This window comes from Saccopteryx leptura, chromosome 4 (genome assembly GCF_036850995.1).
Source record: "Saccopteryx leptura isolate mSacLep1 chromosome 4, mSacLep1_pri_phased_curated, whole genome shotgun sequence".
Taxonomy (NCBI): Eukaryota; Metazoa; Chordata; class Mammalia; order Chiroptera; family Emballonuridae; genus Saccopteryx; species Saccopteryx leptura.
In genome coordinates, this window is record NC_089506.1 from 218,125,249 (window position 1) to 218,144,782 (window position 19,534).

Here is a 19,534-nt window from a genome sequence, read left to right on the forward strand (position 1 = left end):
GGGGAAGAGAGAGAGAGAGAGAGAGAGAGAGAGAGAGAGAGAGAAGTGAGAGGGAGAAGGCTGGAGAAGCAGATGAGTGTTTCTCCTGTGTGCCCTGACTGAGAATTGAACCCAGGACATCCACACACCAAGCTGATGTTCTATCACTGAGCCAACTGGCCCCGGTCCTCCGATGTTTCACAATCATGAATAAAGCTGCTAAAACTCTTCCTTGTGCCCTGGCAGTCTTTCCGAAATACAAACAGATCATCTCACTTCCTTCTCTAAGAACCTTCAGTGGCTCCTCAGTGCCTAAGGGATAAAGTCAAACTCCTTTCTGGGATGGAGGCTTTTTCCAGCTGTTCTCTGCTTCGTGTCTCGTCTCCACCACCGGCATGTAGACTTACCCTGCTAGTCCCGTTTCCATTCCCGGATTCTGCCGCCGTTCCCTCAGGCCCATCCGCTTGCTCGTATCAGTCAGTGTCCCCGCAGGGACAGACGGCCCACTCCCGTCAAGACAAGTTGAAGAGGGTTTCTTTACAGAGGGACTAGGTATAAAAAGGTAGGGTAAAGTCTAAGGGGGAACTACCTTAACAGTCCAGGAACCCGGGGCCGGAGCATCAGAGCTGGTACCAGCACTTAAGCCCATAAGCCAAGGAGAGGGACCAGTTTCCAGAACCCGGCGGGTTCTGAGAGAGTCGTGTGGAGCAGGCCCCCACCAGAGGAGAGGCAATCAGGGGCGGGACACAGCTGGTCTGGGCAACCCCATAGGGAGGGAGCCAAGACAAGGACCCTCTGACCTCCCTTTCCTCCGCCCTCCTGTCTGCTGGAGGGGCTCCCAGCAGGGCAGACACGGACCAGAAGTCCACACAGTGGACTGTGTGGGCCGACCTCCCCAGCTGCCTGCCTGCTGTGTGCGCGCGCGCGCGCGGGGGAGGGTAGAGGGTGGATCCGGGGCTGAGCGTAGAAGGCAGTGCACCCAGCACACCTTTCTCTGTGCGGGTCCTTTCCCCACCATTTATTGCTCCCTTTGTAGTCCCGGCAAATTTTCCTTATTTTTCGTGAGATAGCTCTAATATCACCACTTTCCCCCGACTCTCTTGGGCACCATTACACTTTTTTTTTTTTTTCATACCAGTTTTTCTGTCCACGTTTTGATTGCACTTGGAGGTGGGCTGAATCCTGTGGACCATTCAGCCTCCTTGTTCAGAAGAGAAGGGAAGGCTGAGGGGCGCAGGCACCCATGGGCCCCCGCTCTCTCTCTCCTTCCCCAGAGTGCCCCCAGCAGGACAGCGACATCGCCTTCCTGATAGATGGCTCCGGCAGCATCGAGCCAACTGACTTTCAGCGGATGAAGAGATTCGTCTCAACTGTGATGAATCAATTCACGAAGTCCAAAACCTTGGTGAGGGCCCGTGGGGGTTAGGGACTAGCCCTCCGAGGGCGGGCAAGGACCCAGCCACCGGGCTGCCGTCCCCTCCGGCTGCAATGACAGATTTTGACACATTGCCAGTCGATGGGGCTTTCTTCCACGATCCTTTCTTTCTCGGTCGGGATGCTGCCTGGGGATTCTTCCTGCTCTCCGTAGACGGGGCAGCTGGGACTATCGGACAGGGGTTGGCACGGTAGACGACACCCCCACGTCCTCTCTGACTGAGCTCTGGCACAGAGTGAGGGCTGATGGCCGACCCCTCTCCTCCTGGGGCAGAGACTGGAGTGTTTTAAGGTTTCTGTTGGGCTTTCTGGGAGTGGCTAAGGGGCAAGGGGGGGGGGAGGTGTCTTCGTCCGTCTGTCCGTCTGTCCGTGTGACGCCAGGTGCCTGTCCCCAGTTCTCTTTGATGCAGTACTCGAGTGACTTCCGGACTCACTTCACCTTCCAAGATTTCAAGAATAACCCGAACCCGGAACAACTGGTGAGGCCAATTATACAGCTGCAAGGGTGGACGCGCACCGCCACCGGGATCCGCAAAGTGGTGTAAGCTCTCCCCGCGCGCGGCTTGGCGCGGCTGGGCTCGGGGTGGAGGAGGACGCGCGCGGCTTGGCGCGGCTCGGCTCGGGGTGGAGGAGGACGGACTATCTTCAGCTGGGATCTGAGGGAATTGGGGGGGAGGCGGTTGTCCAGGCGGTGGAGTACAGGATCGCTCTGGTTGAGGGAACACCCCGGGTAAAGGTGCGGAGTAGAGACTGTTCATGACCACACAAGCTGTGAGTGAACAGGGGGGAGGAAGAGGGGGAGGCGAGAGGAAGGCGGGAGGGAGGCTGGAAAGATTGGCGAGGCCGGCTTGTTACAAGCAACTGAAAGGCCAGACAAGATCCATCGCAGGCTGTCAGTAGTGGAGAGATGTAACCACATCTTGTCTTGGAACATTCACTCTGGTTCCTGTGTGTGTGTGTGTGTGTGTGTGTGTGTACTTGTGAGTGTGTAGAGGCAAGGGTGGGGGTTGGGATAAGAGTGCAGGAAGATGAACTAGACAGCTGTTGTACCAAACCAGGAGAGGTTTGATGAGGGCTCCATTAAGCTTATTAAAAAAAAAAAAAAATATATATATATATATATATATATATATACACATATATATATACACACATATACATATATATATATATCATATATATATTACTCAGTTTAAAAAGTCAACTGTGCGGTCCTGGCCGGTTGGCTCAGTGGTACAGTGTCAGGTCAGCATGTGGAAGTCCTGGGTTCGATTCCCGGTCAGGGAACATAGGAGAAGCGCCCATCTGCTTCTCCACCCCTCCCCCTCTCCTTTCTCTCTATCTCTCTTCCCCTCCTGCAGCCAAGGCTCCACTGGAGCAAAGTTGGCTGGGGCACTGAGGACGGCTCCATGGCCTCCACCTCAGGTGCTAGAATGGCTCAGATTACAGCAGAGCAACACCCCAGATGGGCAGAGCATCGCCCCCTGGTGGGCATGCCGGGTGGATCCCAGTTGGGCGCATGCAGGCATCTACCTTCTGCCTCCCCCCACCCCCTAGCTTCTCACTTTGGAAAAATAAAAAGTCAACTACGCAAGAATACTTAAAGGCAGTGAAGGTGTCTTCCCTTCCGCTCTTTCCCCCCTCCCAGTGCCTTTCTGGGTGTTGGAGAAGCCACATCTCGGTGGTGTTCATCTCAGGGGAGCCCCTCCTAGACAGAGCCCTCCACACCTGCACGCGTGACTGCTGACGTCCCCTCCCCACATTAAGAGTTCTCCATCTTGCATTTGACTTTTCCCTCCTCTTCCCTGGACAGAAGAGAACTGTTTAACGGCAACAGCGGAGCCCGGAAGAATGCTCTCAAGATCCTAGTGGTCATCACGGATGGAGAAAAGTATCAAGATCCCTTGGAGTACAGCGACGTCATCCCTGAGGCAGACAGAGAGGGTATCATTCGCTACGTCATTGGGGTAGGCAATGTGGCTCTCTGGCCTGACGCTTCTGCGGGGGTGGGGGGGTGGGGTGCCTGCTTAGATACGCTCTTTCTTCAATAAAATCAAAGTGGGGCAGCAGTCACTGCTAGCCCGTGTGTGTGTGTGTGTGTGTGTGTGTGTGCGTGTGTGTGTTAGTTAACTATTGTCACAACAAGGCTGTAACAAAACTAGCCAAAAAGTTCAGTGATTTAAAATAGTCAGTGGGCGATTTTCCTGGTCTCAGCTGGGCTTCCTCCTGCACCTGTGATCCGTGGCACGCGGGTTGGCAGCCCTGCTGGTCCTGGCTGGCCTCTCTCCATTTCTGAGAGTTGCCAGCTCTGTCTGTCTGCCGGTCAGAACTGGTGGAAACAACAGGGGGAACATGGCTCCTCTGCTCGGAGTCTCGTCCTCCAGTGGGCCCGTTCGGCCTGGGCACGGCCTCCTGGTGAAGGCAGAGGCGCCGACGGGCCGGTGGCTGTGTTGCAAGCACTTGCTCAGGCCTCTCTTTGCACCACAGTTAATAACACGCAAGACGTGTGGCTGCACCCTGAGACTGCACACGGGGCTGAGTCCTCTGCCCAGAAGGAGAGGGCGCAGCAGAGTCTGGGGAAATGGCTCGGATTACAGGAATTGGTTAAAGACTGGGGTCGTGAATGTCATCAGACTACCACAGTACCTTGTGCGACACAGGGAAAGGCACATGACTTGGCAGGTAGTAAACACCTGCATATAAAGAAAAAGGCTCCCCTTGCCCTGGAGGGGGGTCAGCCCCGCGCCCGGAGGCCTGGCACAGCAACGGGACCGAAGGCTGCATCCAGGCACCGGCCGCTCCCTTGACAGAATCCCTTGCACAGTGTACAAGCTGCTCTACTATACTCGGCAGCCCTGTCCCGGGGCCTTCTGGGATATTCCCTCTTGTGACAAATGTTGTCTCTGATATTTTCCTGCACAATTTTCTTTGATGGATAAGATTGTTACCCTTGGCTCTGGCTGGTTGGCTCAGCGGTAGAGAGTCAGCCCGGCGTGTGGAAGTCCCGGGTTCGATTCCCGGCCAGGGCACACAGGAGAAGCGACCATCTGCTTCTCCACCCCTCCCCCTCTCCTTCCTCTCTGTCTCTCTCTTTCCCTCCCGCAGCCGAGGCTCCATTGGAGCAAAGTTGGCCCGGGCGCTGGGGATGGCTCTGTGGCCTCTGCCTCAGGCGCTAGAATGGCTCAGGTTGCAGCAGAGCAATGCCCCAGATGGGCAGAGCATCACTCCCTGGTGGGCATGCTGGGTGGATCCCGGTCGGGCGCATGTGGGAGTCTGTCTGCCTGCCTCCCCGCTTCTCACTTCAGAAGAAGAAGAAGAAAAAAAGATTGTTACCCCCTGAACAGTGTCTGATTTGGCCTCTGTCCCTTGATAACAGGTGGGATCTGCCTTCAACCGGGATTCATCCCGACAAGAGCTCAACACCATTGCATCCAAGCCGGCTCGCGAGCACGTGTTCCGGGTGAATAACTTCGAAGCTCTGAAGACCATTCAGAACCAGCTTCAGGAAAAGATCTTCGCGATTGAGGGTGAGCTAAGGTTCTGTGTTTCTGAAGAGCCCCCCAAAGTCAGCCCCTTACCCCAAAACAGATCTTCCTCTCTAGAAACTGGAACCTCCCGCCCCTTGGTACCCTGACCCTCAGCATCAACTCTCTCTCTGCTTCTCCAGTCCCCAGGAACCCTGGCTTCACTGGGTCAGTCCCTTTGGCGTAGAAGGATCTAGGCTTTTATCTGTCATTTTGCAACTCTTGGCCACAGGCCGAAAAATTGGAGGGTAGGGGAGCCAAGCTCCACAGAGTATTTTTCTAAAAATTTTAATATTTTGCCAACGTTTGTCTGTTTGGTTCACTGCTGTTTTCCCAGTGCCTCGAATAGAGCCCAGAGTAGAATTTAAATCATGCCAAGGGTAGAATTTAAAAATTGGGGGAAGGTTCAGAAACAATCTGGATTTACGATTTCTCTTGAAAAGTTGGAAGATTACCCGCCTTGAGAGTTGACTACATTCCCAATTGGCAAAAAGTGGCTGGAGTCAAAGAGCCACCATCCCTTTAAAAGGGGCATAGGCTTCCCAGTCTAACATAGCTGTCACCTGAGGGCCCCTTTGGCCACCATAGCAATTTGTGCTTTTCTTTTGAGGAATATAAAACTATTTACTTGACCAGTGTTACCAGTATTTACAATAAAATAAACGATATCCACTTGCATAATATTCTGTTTACTACAAAGTCATTGCTTTGGCCCTGGCCAGTTGGCTCAGAGGTAGAGCGTCGGCCTGGCGTGCGAGGGACCCGGGTTCGATTCCCGGCCAGGGCACATAGGAGAAGCACCCATCTGCTTCTCCACCCCTCCCCCTCCTTCCTCTCTGTCTCTCTCTTCCCCTCCCGCAGCCAAGGCTCCATTGGAGCAAAGATGGCCCGGGCGCTGGGGATGGCTCCTTGGCCTCTGCCCCAGGCGCTAGAGTGGTTCTGGTCACGTGGCAGAGCAACACCCCGGAGGGGCAGAGCATTGCCCCCTGGTGGGCAGAGCATCACCCCCTGGTGGGCGTGCCGGGTGGATCCCGGTTGGGCGCATGCGGGAGTCTGTCTGACTGTCTCTCCCCGTTTCCAGCTTCAGAAAAATACAAAAAACAAAAAAAAACAAAAAAAACAAAGTCATTGCTTTTCCTGGCTTCTGCTGAACCAGTAACCTAAATACTGAGGCTGCGACTCCGTGTAAGAAATGAATTGAGGTAAAGAGAGTGAAGAGTCTAGAGTACAAGTTTTCCCACCCTTTTTTTCCTCAGCAGGTCCTAACTTGCCGACATTTCTAACCACCTGATTAAGTTTCCATGGGCAAAGTCTTCCACGTTCCATGAATCGTGACTTTTTAGTCAACGTAGCTCAGGGATCTACACTTCTTAGTAAAAGGACGGTCCACCAGGAGGAACGTGTGCATAAGTCTTGCTTGCCTAATGAAACGCAATAGTTTTAATTACTTTTCTTATCCGGGTGGGGAAGTTGTTGGTAGTGATAAAGTTTTTCTTTCAGGGGTTTTGCAAATAAACTTGCACTTGTGATCGTAGGTATAGATATAGATTCTGATACGGCTGCTTTTAAGTTATTCAATTTAAACCGCTTACGTTATATTTAAGTTGCCCAATTAATTACAAATTCTCTACTTAATTTCAAAGGTTTTAAAGCTTAAGGAAAAATGTCAGTTGAAATTGAAGTGATGTATTTGTTAGGTTGCTGAAAATGAAGAGCTTATCCACGGTTCTGAAATGTTGTTTTTGTTTTGGTAATTTTGTTTTAAAGGAAAGAAACAAAAACCACTTTCATATGTATTTTATGTATACATATGTATACATACCAAAACTGCCAAGTAAAGAAAAAAATGCAGAATGATCTTTAGCACATGTGAATTAAACACAGATTCTGACTCAGTGACGGCTATGGAGATTTCCCCCAACCCTTAGGAAAGACGTCCTCTAATGCAGAGGAAAAAACATAGTATGGTATCAATTGTTCTTTTCTGAAAAAGGAAGCAACTACAGAAAGCTTTTGTTCAAAGCCAACAGTGCTGGCTCTGGTCAGGTGTGGCCTGGCATGTGGAAGTTCCGGGTTTGATTCCTGGCCATGGCACACAGGAGCCATCTGCTTTTTCACCCTCCCCCCTCCCCTCCTCTGTCTCTCTCTCTCTCTCTCTCTCCCTCTCCTGCAACTATGGCTCCAATAAGCAAGTTGCCCGCCCCCCAGCAATGAAGCTGGCTTTGTGGCTTCTGCCTCAGGCACTAAAATAGTTTGGTTGCTGAGCAACAGAGCAACAGGTTCCAGATCGGCAGAGCATCAGCCCCAGACAGGGAGTTGCGGGCTGGATCCTGGGCGAGGCGCCTGTGGGAGACTCTCTGCCTCCCTGCCTCTCACTTGATAAAAGGAACAAACAAAAACAAGAAAACAAAGGAAGCAATGCTATGTTACCTCAAAACAAACATATCAAACTTGATTTTCATTGGAATGTAGTTATTTCTTCATGCTAACAAATAAAAAACCCAAGACCCAGATTTCATATCTATCATACAGATATAAAGCAATGCAAACAATTATTGGGCTTCGTCTTCTGGACAGGAATGCCGAGTTACTCTCTCTTCATAAAAAGCGGTTACAATTTGAGGACACTTCATATTTGCCTTTTTTTTTTTGCCAGCTCCAAGCTGGCCTCATCTGAGTCTCTCCAGTTCCTGAAGAACATTGACCCTCTACTGCTGCCTGGGGCCCCAGCTACTCATCCAGGATCAAGACCTCGGGCAGAGCCCCTTGGTTGACCAGCAGCCGCTCTTTTCTTTAATTTACTGTCATCAGATGCACTGTCCGATAAAGATTTCCTTTCTGTACCCTCTTTTTCTTTACCCACTTTTTAAGGATGAAGAAACGCTTCCGTGAACTGGACGATCTAAGTTCTCTTTCTGGCTCCCAAGGCTGGCCAGCGTCCGGGGGTCCTTCCGCTTCGGGAGGTGCTTCCACGACCCCCTTCACGGGGGGTCAGCTCGATCCTTTCCCCACTACAGATTCTTCAGTCTCGGCCCCTTCAACCCTTTTACTCTTTCCGTTCAATGTGGTTTTATTGGAGGTCGTTGTTGATTGCAGACTGGAAGAGCTATTCACCGCCTCCCTGAGGCTCCAGTGCCCCGGTGTCTAGGGTCCTGAGCACTTTCTGCTCGGGCCACAGCCGAGGGGAGGGTAGCCGGGACTGGTCGCCTTCGTGTGTGAATTTCCAGCCCCTGTTTTGGGCTCTTCTTCCTTCTTTAACGTAGAAAGCTCTCCTCACAGGTACTCAGACAGGAAGTACCAGCTCCTTTGAGTACGAGATGTCTCAGGAAGGCTTCAGCGCTTCCATCACTCCGGTGAGTGGTCCTTCCTTCAGCTGGGGGGGGGGCTCTGCTCTGTGATGGGTAGTGCTTGGTGGCAGGCACTTCTTTGATGGGCAGCAGTGGTCCTCTCTTGCTTCTTTGTCAATCCTGTTTCCTTTTTTTTTTTCTTTCATTGAGATCTAGTGGTTGTATGACATGATATTAACTTCAGGTGTACACCGTAATGATTCCATACACAGTGTATGTCTATATGGGGAAGTGACCGCCACAGCAAATCTAGTTAACATCTATTACCACACATAGCTACAATTTTTTTTCCCCCCCTTAGGATGAGAACTTTGAAGATTTATTCTCTTAGCAACTTTCAAGTAAACAATACACTATTATTAACTATGGTCACCATGCTGTACTTCCCATCCCCAGGATTTACTTATTTTATAATTAGAAATTTATTGATACCTTTTGATCACCTTGACTCATTTCGCCCACTTCTCATTCCTGGCCTTTGGCAATCATCAATTTGTTTCCGTATCTATGAGTTCTTCTTCTTCTTTTCAGACCCTCTCTATTCGTGAGGTCGTGTGGTACTTGTCTTTCTCTGTCTGACCCATCTCACATGGCCTCATGCTCCCCAGGTCCACTCGTGTTGTCGCGAAGGCAGGATTTCCTCCTCCTTCTTCTTCTTTTTTCATGGCTGAATGACATTCCATTTCATACGCCACCTCGTCTTTACGCGCTCACACACGGACAGACACTGGGCTGCTTCTATGTCTTGGTTGTTGTAAGCAATGCTGCAGTGAACATGGGGCGCGGATATCTTTTTTTGGAGTTAGTGTTTCCTGTTTCCTTTAGAGAAATATCTAGAAGTAGAATTGCTGGATGATGTGGTAATTCTTTTTTTTTTTTTTTAATTTTTTGGAGAAAACTCCATACTGTTTTGCGTAGTGGTTGCACCAATTTACATTCCCACAGCAGTGCACAGGGCTTCCTTTTCTCCACATCCTCGCCAACGCTTGTAACTTTTTGATGACAGCCATTCTGACAGGTGTGAGGTGATATCTCATTGTGGTTTTTATTTTTATTTTTTGTATTTTTCTGAAGTTGGAAACGGGGAGGCAGTCAGACAGACTCCCGCACGCACCCGACCGGGATCCACCTGGCACGCCCACCAGGGGGCGATGCTCTGCCCATCTGGGGTGTCGCTCTGTTGCGACCAGAGCCATTCTAGTGCCTGAGGCAGAGGCCACAGAGCCATCCTCAGTGTCCCGGCCAACTTTGCTCCAATGGAGCCCTGACTGTGGGAGGGGAAGAGAGAGAAGAGAGGAAGGAGAGGGGAAGGGGTGGAGAAGCAGATGGGCGCTTCTCCTGTGTACCCTGGCCGGGAATCGAACCTGGCACTCCTGCACGCCAGGCCGACGCTCTACCACTGAGCCAATCGGCCAGGGCTTCCCTGTGGTTTTGATTTTGTTGAGTGATGTTGAGCACTTTTTCATGTACCTCTTGGCCACCTGTATGTCTTTTCTGGAAAAATGTCTATTTGGATTTTCTGCCCTCTTTTAAATCAGGTTGTTTGTTCTCTTGCCGTTGAGTTGTATGAGTTCTTTGTATATTTTGGATATTACCCCTTTGTCAGATATATGACTGAAATATATATTTATATTCCCCCATTCCATTAGCTTCCCTTTCATTTTGTTGGTGGCTTTCTTTGCTGTGCAGAAGCTTTTTAGTGTGATGTAGTTCCACTTATTTCTTTTTGCTTTTGGTGTCAAATAAAAAAAGAAGTTATTGCCAAGACTGATGTCAAGGAACTTACCCCTATGTTTTCTTCTTGGAGTTTTATGACCTCAGGTCTTACGTTCAAATGGTTAGTCCACTTTGGATTAGTTTTTGTGCATGGTGGAAGGCAGGGCCCAGTGTCATTCCTCTGCGTGTGGCTGTCTAGTTTCCCCAACGCCATTTGCTACAGAAATTGTCCTTCCCTCATTGTATATTCTTGGTTTCTTTGTTGTAAGTTAGTTGAGCACATAGGCGTGGGTTTATTTCTGGGGTCTCTATTCAGTCCCATTGGCCCACGTGTCTGTTGTTCTGTCAGTACCATCCTGTTTTGATTTCTGTAGCTTAGCAATATAGTTTGAAATCAGGAGAGGCAATGCCTCCAGCTTTGTTCTTCTTTCTCAAAACTGCTTTTGTTATTTGGGTGTTTCTGTGGTTCCATACAACTTTTAGGGTTGTCTGTTCTATTTCCGTGAGAAATGCCATTGACATTTTGTTCTTTTTTAAAAAAAATTTATTCATTTTAGAGAGGAGAGAGAGTGAGAAAAAGAGAGAAAGAGAGAGAGAGAAGGAGCAGGAAGCATCAACTCCCATATGTGCCTTGACCAGGCAAGCCCAAAGTTTTGAACTGGCGACCTCAGCATTCCAGGTTGACGCTTTACCCACTGCGCCACCATAGGCCAGGCACCACTGACATTTCGATAAGGCTCGCACAGAGCTATAGATTGCTCAATCCGGTTCTTTCTCGCTTCCAGAATGGCCCCTTGCTGGGTGCTGTGGGAAGCTTTGACTGGGCTGGCGGAGCCTTTCTGCATGAGTCAGAGGATAAGATCAGCTTCATCAACACAACCAGGGTCGATTCAGACATGAACGACGCTTACCTGGGTAAGTAGAGAGAACGGGGTCGCTCTAAGAAAGGGTCAGAGCGTGGCATCACTCAGTCATCTTAGGTGTCGCTGGGTCTTTCATAAGCTGTCGGCCTAGCTCGAAAGACAGACATTGTGAAATTTCATTTTCAGTATGTTAACAAAGAGGAATGGAGTGTGGGGGCCAGTTACCCCAACCCACCAAGCATGGAGCTGCCCCTACTCAGCAGAAAAGCCTGCTAGAGGGAGCAGGGTCTGCAAGGAAAAACACTGCTCTTGGTTCATCATCTGTAGGTTATGCAACCGAAGTCATCATGCGAAGCCGGGGACACCTCCTGGTTCTGGGGGCGCCGCGGTATCAGCACACTGGCCTGGTGGCGATGTTCAGACAGAACGCTGGTGTCTGGGAGAATAACGCTGTCATCAAGGGCCAAAAGGTGAGTGCAGGGCACGAGGACCACCCCTGTGCAAGTGGAGGAAACCTGGGGGCTGAGAGAGTCTGGGATGGGAGTCGCAGGGGGCCCCGAGTGCCACAGCTGGGTAGGGGAGCCTTCAGGGGGCTTTGAGCTGGAGATGCCCAGGACCAGCTTCAGGGGGCCCCGAGTGCCACAGCTGGGTAGGGGAGCCTTCAGGGGGCTTTGAGCTGGAGACGCCCAGAACCAGCTTTACACTTGAGAATATTCAAACAACAATAAACAGTAACATGACCTGGCCTGACCAGGTGGTGGCGTAGTGGATAGAGCATCGACCTAGGATACTGAGGACTCAGGCTGGAAACCCCGAGGTCGCCAGCTTGAACGCAGGCTCACCAGCTTGAGTGTGGGATCGCTGGCTTGAGCGTGGGATCATAGACATGACTCATGGTCACTGGTTTGAGCCCCAAGGTCACTGGTTTGAAGTCCAAGGTCACTGGCTTTAGTCCAAGGTCACTGGTTTGAGCATAAGGTTGCTGGCTTGAGCCCAAGGTCTGTCATCAGCTTAAGCAAGGGGTCACTGGCTCAGATGTGTGAGAAAGCAATCAATGAACAACTTAGGTGCCGCAACTATAAGTTGATGCTTCTCATCTCTCTCTTTTCCTATCTATTTGTCCCCCCTCTCTCTTTCTCTCTCTTTTGCTAAAAATAATAATAATATAATAACATGACCTGTACAGAGCTCTCTATGAGTCTACCTGTATATAGAGCTGGTATTCGACATTACATAATCAATATAGACACATTAGTTACTAAAGTATTGAAACAATTGCATACCTGTCAGTAGATAACTATTTCCCTGAGGTGGCCCCCACCTTGCACACTGGCCCCTCCCTCGGCACTCTTTGAATGTCCCCAGCGACTGTGAAGTCAGGCTGGGCACCTCGGGGGACCTCTGGGACCTATCCAGCTAAGTTCCTACTTGGTGCTTGAGCAGTCCTGACAGTTCAATAGTGTAAGTATTACCCCTGCAAAAGCAGCATGGTGGCTCTTGTGTGTTGCGTGTGAGGTAATAATCTTTAGTCACGATCATCCTCACAAGTTCCTGAAATAGGACTGTACCTATGATATCGTGCCTGTAGTGTGTGTGTGTGTGCGTGCGTGTGTGTGTGTGCGTGTGTTCCTTTAAATTTCCTCTGGGGTTCTCTTTGGTCTGCAATGAATTCATCATATGTGGATGAAACCGGTTTGCTCTGAGACCCGAGCAATCTTACCGTAATTCTTTGTCAATAGTCAGATTCTTCATGTGCTCTTCAAAGGTTTTACCAGCACATACCGACTATGGACGGGCGTCAGTGCCTGGCCCGTGGAAGGGGTGCGGTGGCGGAGAACGTATGAGCGGATGCCGGGAAGCCCAGTGGGAACGGGTTGCTACTTCTCTGTTTTGTGTGTGCGGTCAAGGACCACATGGGGAAGGCTGGCTGGCTGGTCAGCTTCCCCACCGCGCACAGCATTAAACATGCAAACTAGAACCAAGGATGACAAATACTTCAACTGGAACACTCTGAACGCTCTGAGAGCAAACGGGAGGGGCGCCCCCATGCAAGCAGGAGGGAAGGCTTCAGGAAGGAAGTGAGAATCAGGGAGGCGAAGAGCGAGGGAAGGAGGAGCAAGTGTGAGCTCAGAGTGTGTGACTGTACGGGTGGGATTCATCTCAGATATACCCGCAGCCTCCATTTCTGCCGCCACCAGCCTGGTCGCGGCCCTCGCCACCTTTCCCGTGGATCTTGCTGTTGCCTTCTCACTGGTCTCCCAAGGTCTCATCTTGCCTCCCACTGATCCACAGAAAGAGGGTGAACTTCCCAAATGAGAAACTGTTTATATCAGTCTTCAGTTTAAGACCTTTTGCTCACCACAGACCGATATCTAACTAAGATTTTAAAAGTTTCAACAAAAGAGATCCACTTTCTTCTTCTTTTTCTCAATAAATGTAGGAGTGAGCAAAAGTAAATTTACAAGGTGTCAATATGCAAAACACAGCTTTTTTTCCTTGTATTATTATTCCTTAATTATTATATTATATATTTTCCATACGAACAACTGTAAACCTACTTTTGCACCACCATGGATATTGGAAGAATTCTTGCATTTTGACAAAGAGTTTGAAAAACTCACAATTAACCTGTATAGCCTAGAAATACTGAAAAAAAAAAAAAATTAAGGAAAAAGTATGTTACGAATGCATAAAATAGGAAACATATGACATATGAAATATGTGTTAGTCAACTGTTTAAGTTATTGGTAAGGCTTCTGGTTAACAGCAGGCTATTCGTAGTTAAGTTTTTGGGAAATCAAATGGTATACGTGGATTGCATTTACATGGGGCGGGGGTAGATCTAAATCCCCGCAACGTTCAAGGTCAACTGTATTAGCAAACTGAACCCGACAATCCATAAAAGGGCTAATAAGATTTTATGACCAAGTGTAGTTTAGCTTAGCAATGCAAGGTTTGTTCAACAATGTTGCAAAATGAGCACACTGACGCTAACATGCAGAAGAAAATGCGAGGGACCCAGAACAGCCAAAAGAATCCTGAAAAAGAAGAAGGACATTGGAAGACTCACACTTTCCAATTTCAAAACTTAGCTACTGTTGACTGAAGAATAATAATACCAGCTGGGTGTTTTGTCACCAAAGAGGATTTCTTTGGGGGGGGGGGAAGGGTTGCAACACAGTGCATGCAGAGACGGCAAGCCACGCGCACACGGTGGCCGGCGCGCCAAGTCTGAGGGGTATTTATAGAAGGGAAAAGGAAGTTAAGGAAAGGGGAAATCAGAACCTTAAAGTGTTTTTATAAACACAGTGAAGTAGCAGGGTACCAAAAATAAGTATCTGGAAATGAGTTGCATTTTTTCCCTTCTTTTTCAAGCGAGAGGAGGGAGATAGACAGACAGACTCCCACACGCACCTTGACCGGGATCCACCTGGCAACCCCTGTCTGGGGCCAGTGCTCTGCCCATCTGGGGCCATGCTCTGCCCATCTGGGGCCAAGCTCTGCCCATCTGGGGCCATGCTCTGCCCATCTGGGGCCAATGCTCTGCCCATCTGGGGCCATGCCCATCTGGGGCCATGCTCTGCCCATCTGGGGCCATGCTCTGCCCATCTGGGGCCATGCTCTGCCCATCTGGGGCCAATGCTCTGCCCATCTGGGGCCATGCTCTGCCCATCTGGGGCCAAGCTCTGCCCATCTGGGGCCATGCTCTGCCCATCTGGGGCCAATGCTCTGCCCATCTGGGGCCATGCTCTGCCCATCTGGGGCCATGCTCTGCCCATCTGGGGCCATGCCCATCTGGGGCCATGCTCTGCCCATCTGGGGCCATGCTCTGCCCATCTGGGGCCAAGCTCTGCCCATCTGGGGCCATGCTCGCAGCTGAGCTACAGCACCTGAGGCGGGGGCTCCATGGAGCCATCCTCAGCACCCAGGCTGATGCATTCGAACCAATCGAGCCATGGCTGCAGGAAGGGGGGAGAGAGAGAGAGAGAGAGAGAGAGAGAGAGAAGGGGGAAGGAGGGGGTGGAGAAGCAGATGCAGCTTTTCTTTTGTGCCTGAACTGGGAATCAAACACAGAACATCCACATGCCAGGCCGACACTGCACCACTGAGCAAACCAGCCAGGGCCCTAAGTTTCATTTTTTATACACCAGCAATGAATTATCAGAAAGGAAAACCAAGGAAACCATCTTATTCACAACTGCTTCCAAAGAATAAAATGCCTAGGAATAAATTTAGCCAAGGACGTAAAAAGCCTGTACTTGGAAAATTATATGACAATGAAGAAGATGCAGAGAAATGGAAGCATATTCCACGTCCACGGAGAGGAAGAATTAACATCATTAAAATGCTCATGACGGCCCTGGCCGGTTGGCTCAGTGGTAGAGCGTCGGCCTGGTGTGCAGAACTTTCGGGTTCGATTCCCGGCCAGGGCACACAGGAGAAGCGCCCATCTGCTTCTCCACCCCTCCCCCTCTCCTTCCTCTCTGTCTCTCTCTTCCCCTCCTGCAGCCGAGGCTCCATTGGAGCAAAGATGGCCCGGGCGCTGGGGATGGCTCCTTGGCCTCTGCCCCAGGCGCTAGAGTGGCTCTGGTCGTGACAGAGCGACGCCCCAGAGGGGCAGAGCATCGCCCCCTGGTGGGCAGAGCATCGCCCCCTGGTGGGCGTGCCGGGTGGATCCCGGTCGGGCGTATGCGGGAGTCTGTCTGACTGTCTCTCCCCGTTTCCAGCTTCAGAAAAAAAAAAAAAAATGCTCATGACACCCAAAGCAAATTTTTATCAAGATACCAATGGCGCCTGACCTGTGGTGGCACAGTGGATAAAGAGTCGACCTGGAAATGCTGAGGTCGCCGGTTCGAAACCCTGGGCTTGCCTGGTCAAGGCACATATGGGAGTTGATGCTTCCAGCTCCTCCCCACCTTCTCTCTCTCTGTTTCTCCTCTCTCTCTCTCTGTCTCTCCCTCTCCTCTCTAAAAATGAATAATAAAAAAAAAGATACCAATGGTGACGCGCTCCAGTTTGAGAACCGCTGTGGTGGCCAGTGTGCGGTGGGGCAGAAGATCACTGTGGATTGTGCACTTGGCTTCCCTGAAAACCAAACCCAAGCCGAGACTGCTGCCGCCGTCAAGAAAAAGAGGGAGAAAAGAGAAGCCCGACAGGGAAAGTCATTCCTCCATCAGCCTTATCACCAGCAAACCAGGGGACTGCCCCCCCTTCAACTAAGAAGTAAACAGAAGAAATCCCCAACGGGACTGTTTCTTCAGCCTGGATCCTGGAATGAAGAAGACAAGCAGAGCGGAGTGGCAGTCGACCCCCAGCCCACTTACAGCGTGGGATCTTGAAAGAATAATTCAGTTAAAGTGAGGATGGGCCTCAATCCAGTCGGACTAATGTCCTTATAGGAATTAAGACAGAAAGACACAGAGGAATGATCATATAAAGACAGAGAAGATCGCCACCTAGAAGCCAAGAAGAGGCCTCTAGAAACCAATCCTGCCAACAGCTTGGTGTCAGACTTCCAGCTCCCCTAGTGTGAGAAAATAAGCCTGACCTGTGGTGGTGCCGTGGATGAAGCGTCGACCTGGCTGCTGAGGTCGCTGATTCGAAACCCTGGGCTTTACCTGGTCAAGACACATAATAGAAGCAACTACTACGAGTTGATGCTTCCTGCTCCTCCCCATGCCTTTCTCTTTCTCTTTCTCACTCTCCTCGCTCTAAAATCAATAAATAAAATCTTTCTTAAAACAAAAAAAAGAAAAGATACCAATGGCATATTTCACAGAACTAGAAGAAATATTTCAAAAATTTATGTGAACCACAAAAGACCCTGAATGGCCACAACAATCTTGAGCAAGAAGAACAAAGGGGAATCATGCTTCCTGATACCAAACTGTACTACAAGGCCATAGTCATCAAAAGAACATAGTCCTGGCATAAAAAGACATATAAATCAATGGAACAGAATAGAGAGCCCAGAAATAAACCCATGCCTTTATAGTCAATCAATATTTTACAAAGGAAACAAAAACATAGAACAGGATAAAGATAGTCTATTTAATAAATGGTGTTGGGAATATTGGGCAAATACATGCAAAAGAGGAAGGAAGGAAGGAAGGAAGGAAGGAAGGAAGGAAGGAAGGAAAGGAAGAAAGGAAAGGAAAGGAGGAAGGAAGGAAGAAAGGAAGGAAGGAAGGAAGAAAAGAAAGGAAAGGAGGAAGGAAGGAAGGAAGGAAGGAAGGAAAGGAAAGGAGGAAGGAAGGAAGGAAGGAAGGAAAGAAAGGAAAGGAGGAAGGAAGGAAGGAAGGAAGGAAAGAAGGAAGGAAGGAAGGAAAGAAAGGAAGGAAAGGAGGAAGGAAGGAAGGAAGGAAGGAAAGAAAGAAAGGAGGAAGGAAGGAAGGAAGGAAGGAAGGAAGGAAGGAAGGAAGGAAGGAAAGAAAGGAGGAAGGAAGGAAGGAAGGAAGGAAGGAGGGAAGGAAGGAAGGAAGGAAGGAACTAGCCCACCAACTTACAGCATACACAAGAATAAACTCAAAATGGATTAAAGACTTAAATGTTAGACTCGAAACCTGTTAAATTTAATTTTCTAAAAAAGAAACCATAAAACTCCTAGGAGAAAACACAGGCAGTGAAATCTCTGACATTTCTCTTAGCAATATTTTTTTTCTTTTTTCTGAAGTTGGAAACAGGGAGGCAGTCAGACAGACTCCCGCATGCACCCGACCGGGATCCACCCTGCACGCCCACCAGGGGGCGATGCTCTGCCCCTCTGGGGCATCGTTCTGTTGTGACCAGAACCACTCTAGCGCCTGAGGCAGAGGCCACAGAGCCATCCCCAGCGCCCGGGCCAACTTTGCTCCAATGGAGAAGGAGAGGGGGACGGGTGGAGAAGCAGATGGGCGCTTCTCCTGTGTGCCCTGGCCGGGAATTGAACCAGGACTCATGCATGCCAGGCTGACGCTCTACCGCTGAGCCAACCGGCCAGGACCAGCAATATTTTTTTTCTGCTATATCTTCTTGGGGAAGGGAAACAAAAGAAAAATAAACAAATGGGAATATATCAAACTGGAAAGTTTTTGCACAGCACAGGAAACCACCAGCAAATTGAAAAGACAACCCACTGAATGGGAGAACATATTCACCAAAAAAACATCTGGTAAGGGCTTAATAACAAAAATTTATAAAGAACTCATATAACTCTGCACTAAGAAACCCAATAACAACAACAATCCAATTAAAAAATGGGCAACGGACCTGAACAGACACTTCTCCAAAGAGGTCATACAGACGGCCAGTAGGCATATGAGAGGTTGCTCAAAGTCACTAATCATTAAAGAAATGCAATTTAAAACCACAATGTGATGTCACCTCACACCTGTCCAAATGGCTATCATCAATAAATCACCAAACAACAAGCGTTGGCGAGGATGTGGAGAAAAGGGAACCCTTGTGCACTGTTGGTTGGCAAACTGCGGCTCGCAAGCCACATGCGGCTCTTTGGCCCCTTGAGTGCGGCTCTCCCACAGAATACCACGTGCGGGTGCTACCTCGATAAGGAATGTACCTACCTATAGAGTTGAAGTTTAAAAAATTTGGCTCTCAAAAGAAATTTCAATCGTTGTACTGTCGATATCTGGCTCTGTTGACTAATGAGTTTGCCGACCTCTGATAAGGGGATGGAGGGACTAAGCGAAAAAGGAAAAGAGAAAAAACTTTGGGCACGAACAGTAACATGGTGACTGTTGGGGATGGTGGGGGGAGGGGAGGAGGGCAAGGGGGGAAATGGTGATGGGCGGAGACTAGACTCGGGGTGGGGAACACACAGTACAGCATGCTGTGTAGAGGACGTGCTGTGGAATTGGGCACCTGAAGCTGTCTATTTCTGTTAGCCAGCATCACCTCAATACATTCAATAAAAATTAAAAATCAGTGGTATTGCTATACTAGCAATAAACCTTTGGAAATTTAAATTTTAAAAAGTACCAATTTCAATGGTACCAAAGACTAAGAAATACTTCGGTGTGATTCTAACAAAATGCATGCAGTATCTGTGCTCATGGACTAGACTCACTCCTGTTACGATGTCAGTTGTCCCCACGTTTATCTACAGTACAGATTCAAGGTAGTCACTACCGAAATCCTGGTAGTTTATCTGGTTTAAATAATAAGCTGATTCTAAGATTTATATGAAAAATCATAGAAAGTGGAATTTCCAAGGCAGTTTTGTAAAAAAACTTAGGTAAATACCATCAGGTATTTAGTGGAGGATTCATGTGGTCTGATTTGAAGACTTGCTATAAAGTTATAGTGGTCAGGAGAGTGTGATATTGGCAAAACAATAGCTACGAAGATCAGTAGAAACTGAAATAAATTGACACGTATACAGTTAATTGATTTAAATTATTTTTTCTTTTTTTTCTTTTCTAAGTGAGAGGAGAAACAGACTCCCACAATACGCCTCGCCCTGGATCCACCCGGCATCCCCCTGCCTGGGGCTGATGCTTGAATCAACCGAGCCACTGGCTGCGGGAGGGGAAGAGAGAGAGAAGGGGGAGAGGGAGGGGGAGGGAAGCAGATGGTCCCCTCTCCTGTGTGCCCTGACTGGGGGGGGATTAAACCCTGGACGTCTGCATACTGGGCAGACACTTTATCCACTGAGCCAGCCGGCCAGGGCCTA

At 49.4% G+C, this 19,534-nt stretch overlaps 1 protein-coding gene across 1 annotated transcript in view; it reads left to right on the forward strand.

Annotated features, from left to right (window-relative positions):
* Positions 1–19,534, forward strand: part of ITGAM (integrin subunit alpha M) — a 53,969-nt gene that overhangs the window by 16,012 nt on the left and 18,423 nt on the right. The window contains exons 6-12 of the mRNA XM_066383342.1: positions 1,254–1,384; positions 1,809–1,954; positions 3,227–3,380; positions 4,790–4,940; positions 8,217–8,290; positions 10,786–10,915; positions 11,191–11,333. Of these exons, the coding sequence (XP_066239439.1) occupies positions 1,254–1,384; positions 1,809–1,954; positions 3,227–3,380; positions 4,790–4,940; positions 8,217–8,290; positions 10,786–10,915; positions 11,191–11,333 (929 nt within the window). The remainder of the gene's footprint in view (positions 1–1,253; positions 1,385–1,808; positions 1,955–3,226; positions 3,381–4,789; positions 4,941–8,216; positions 8,291–10,785; positions 10,916–11,190; positions 11,334–19,534) is intronic.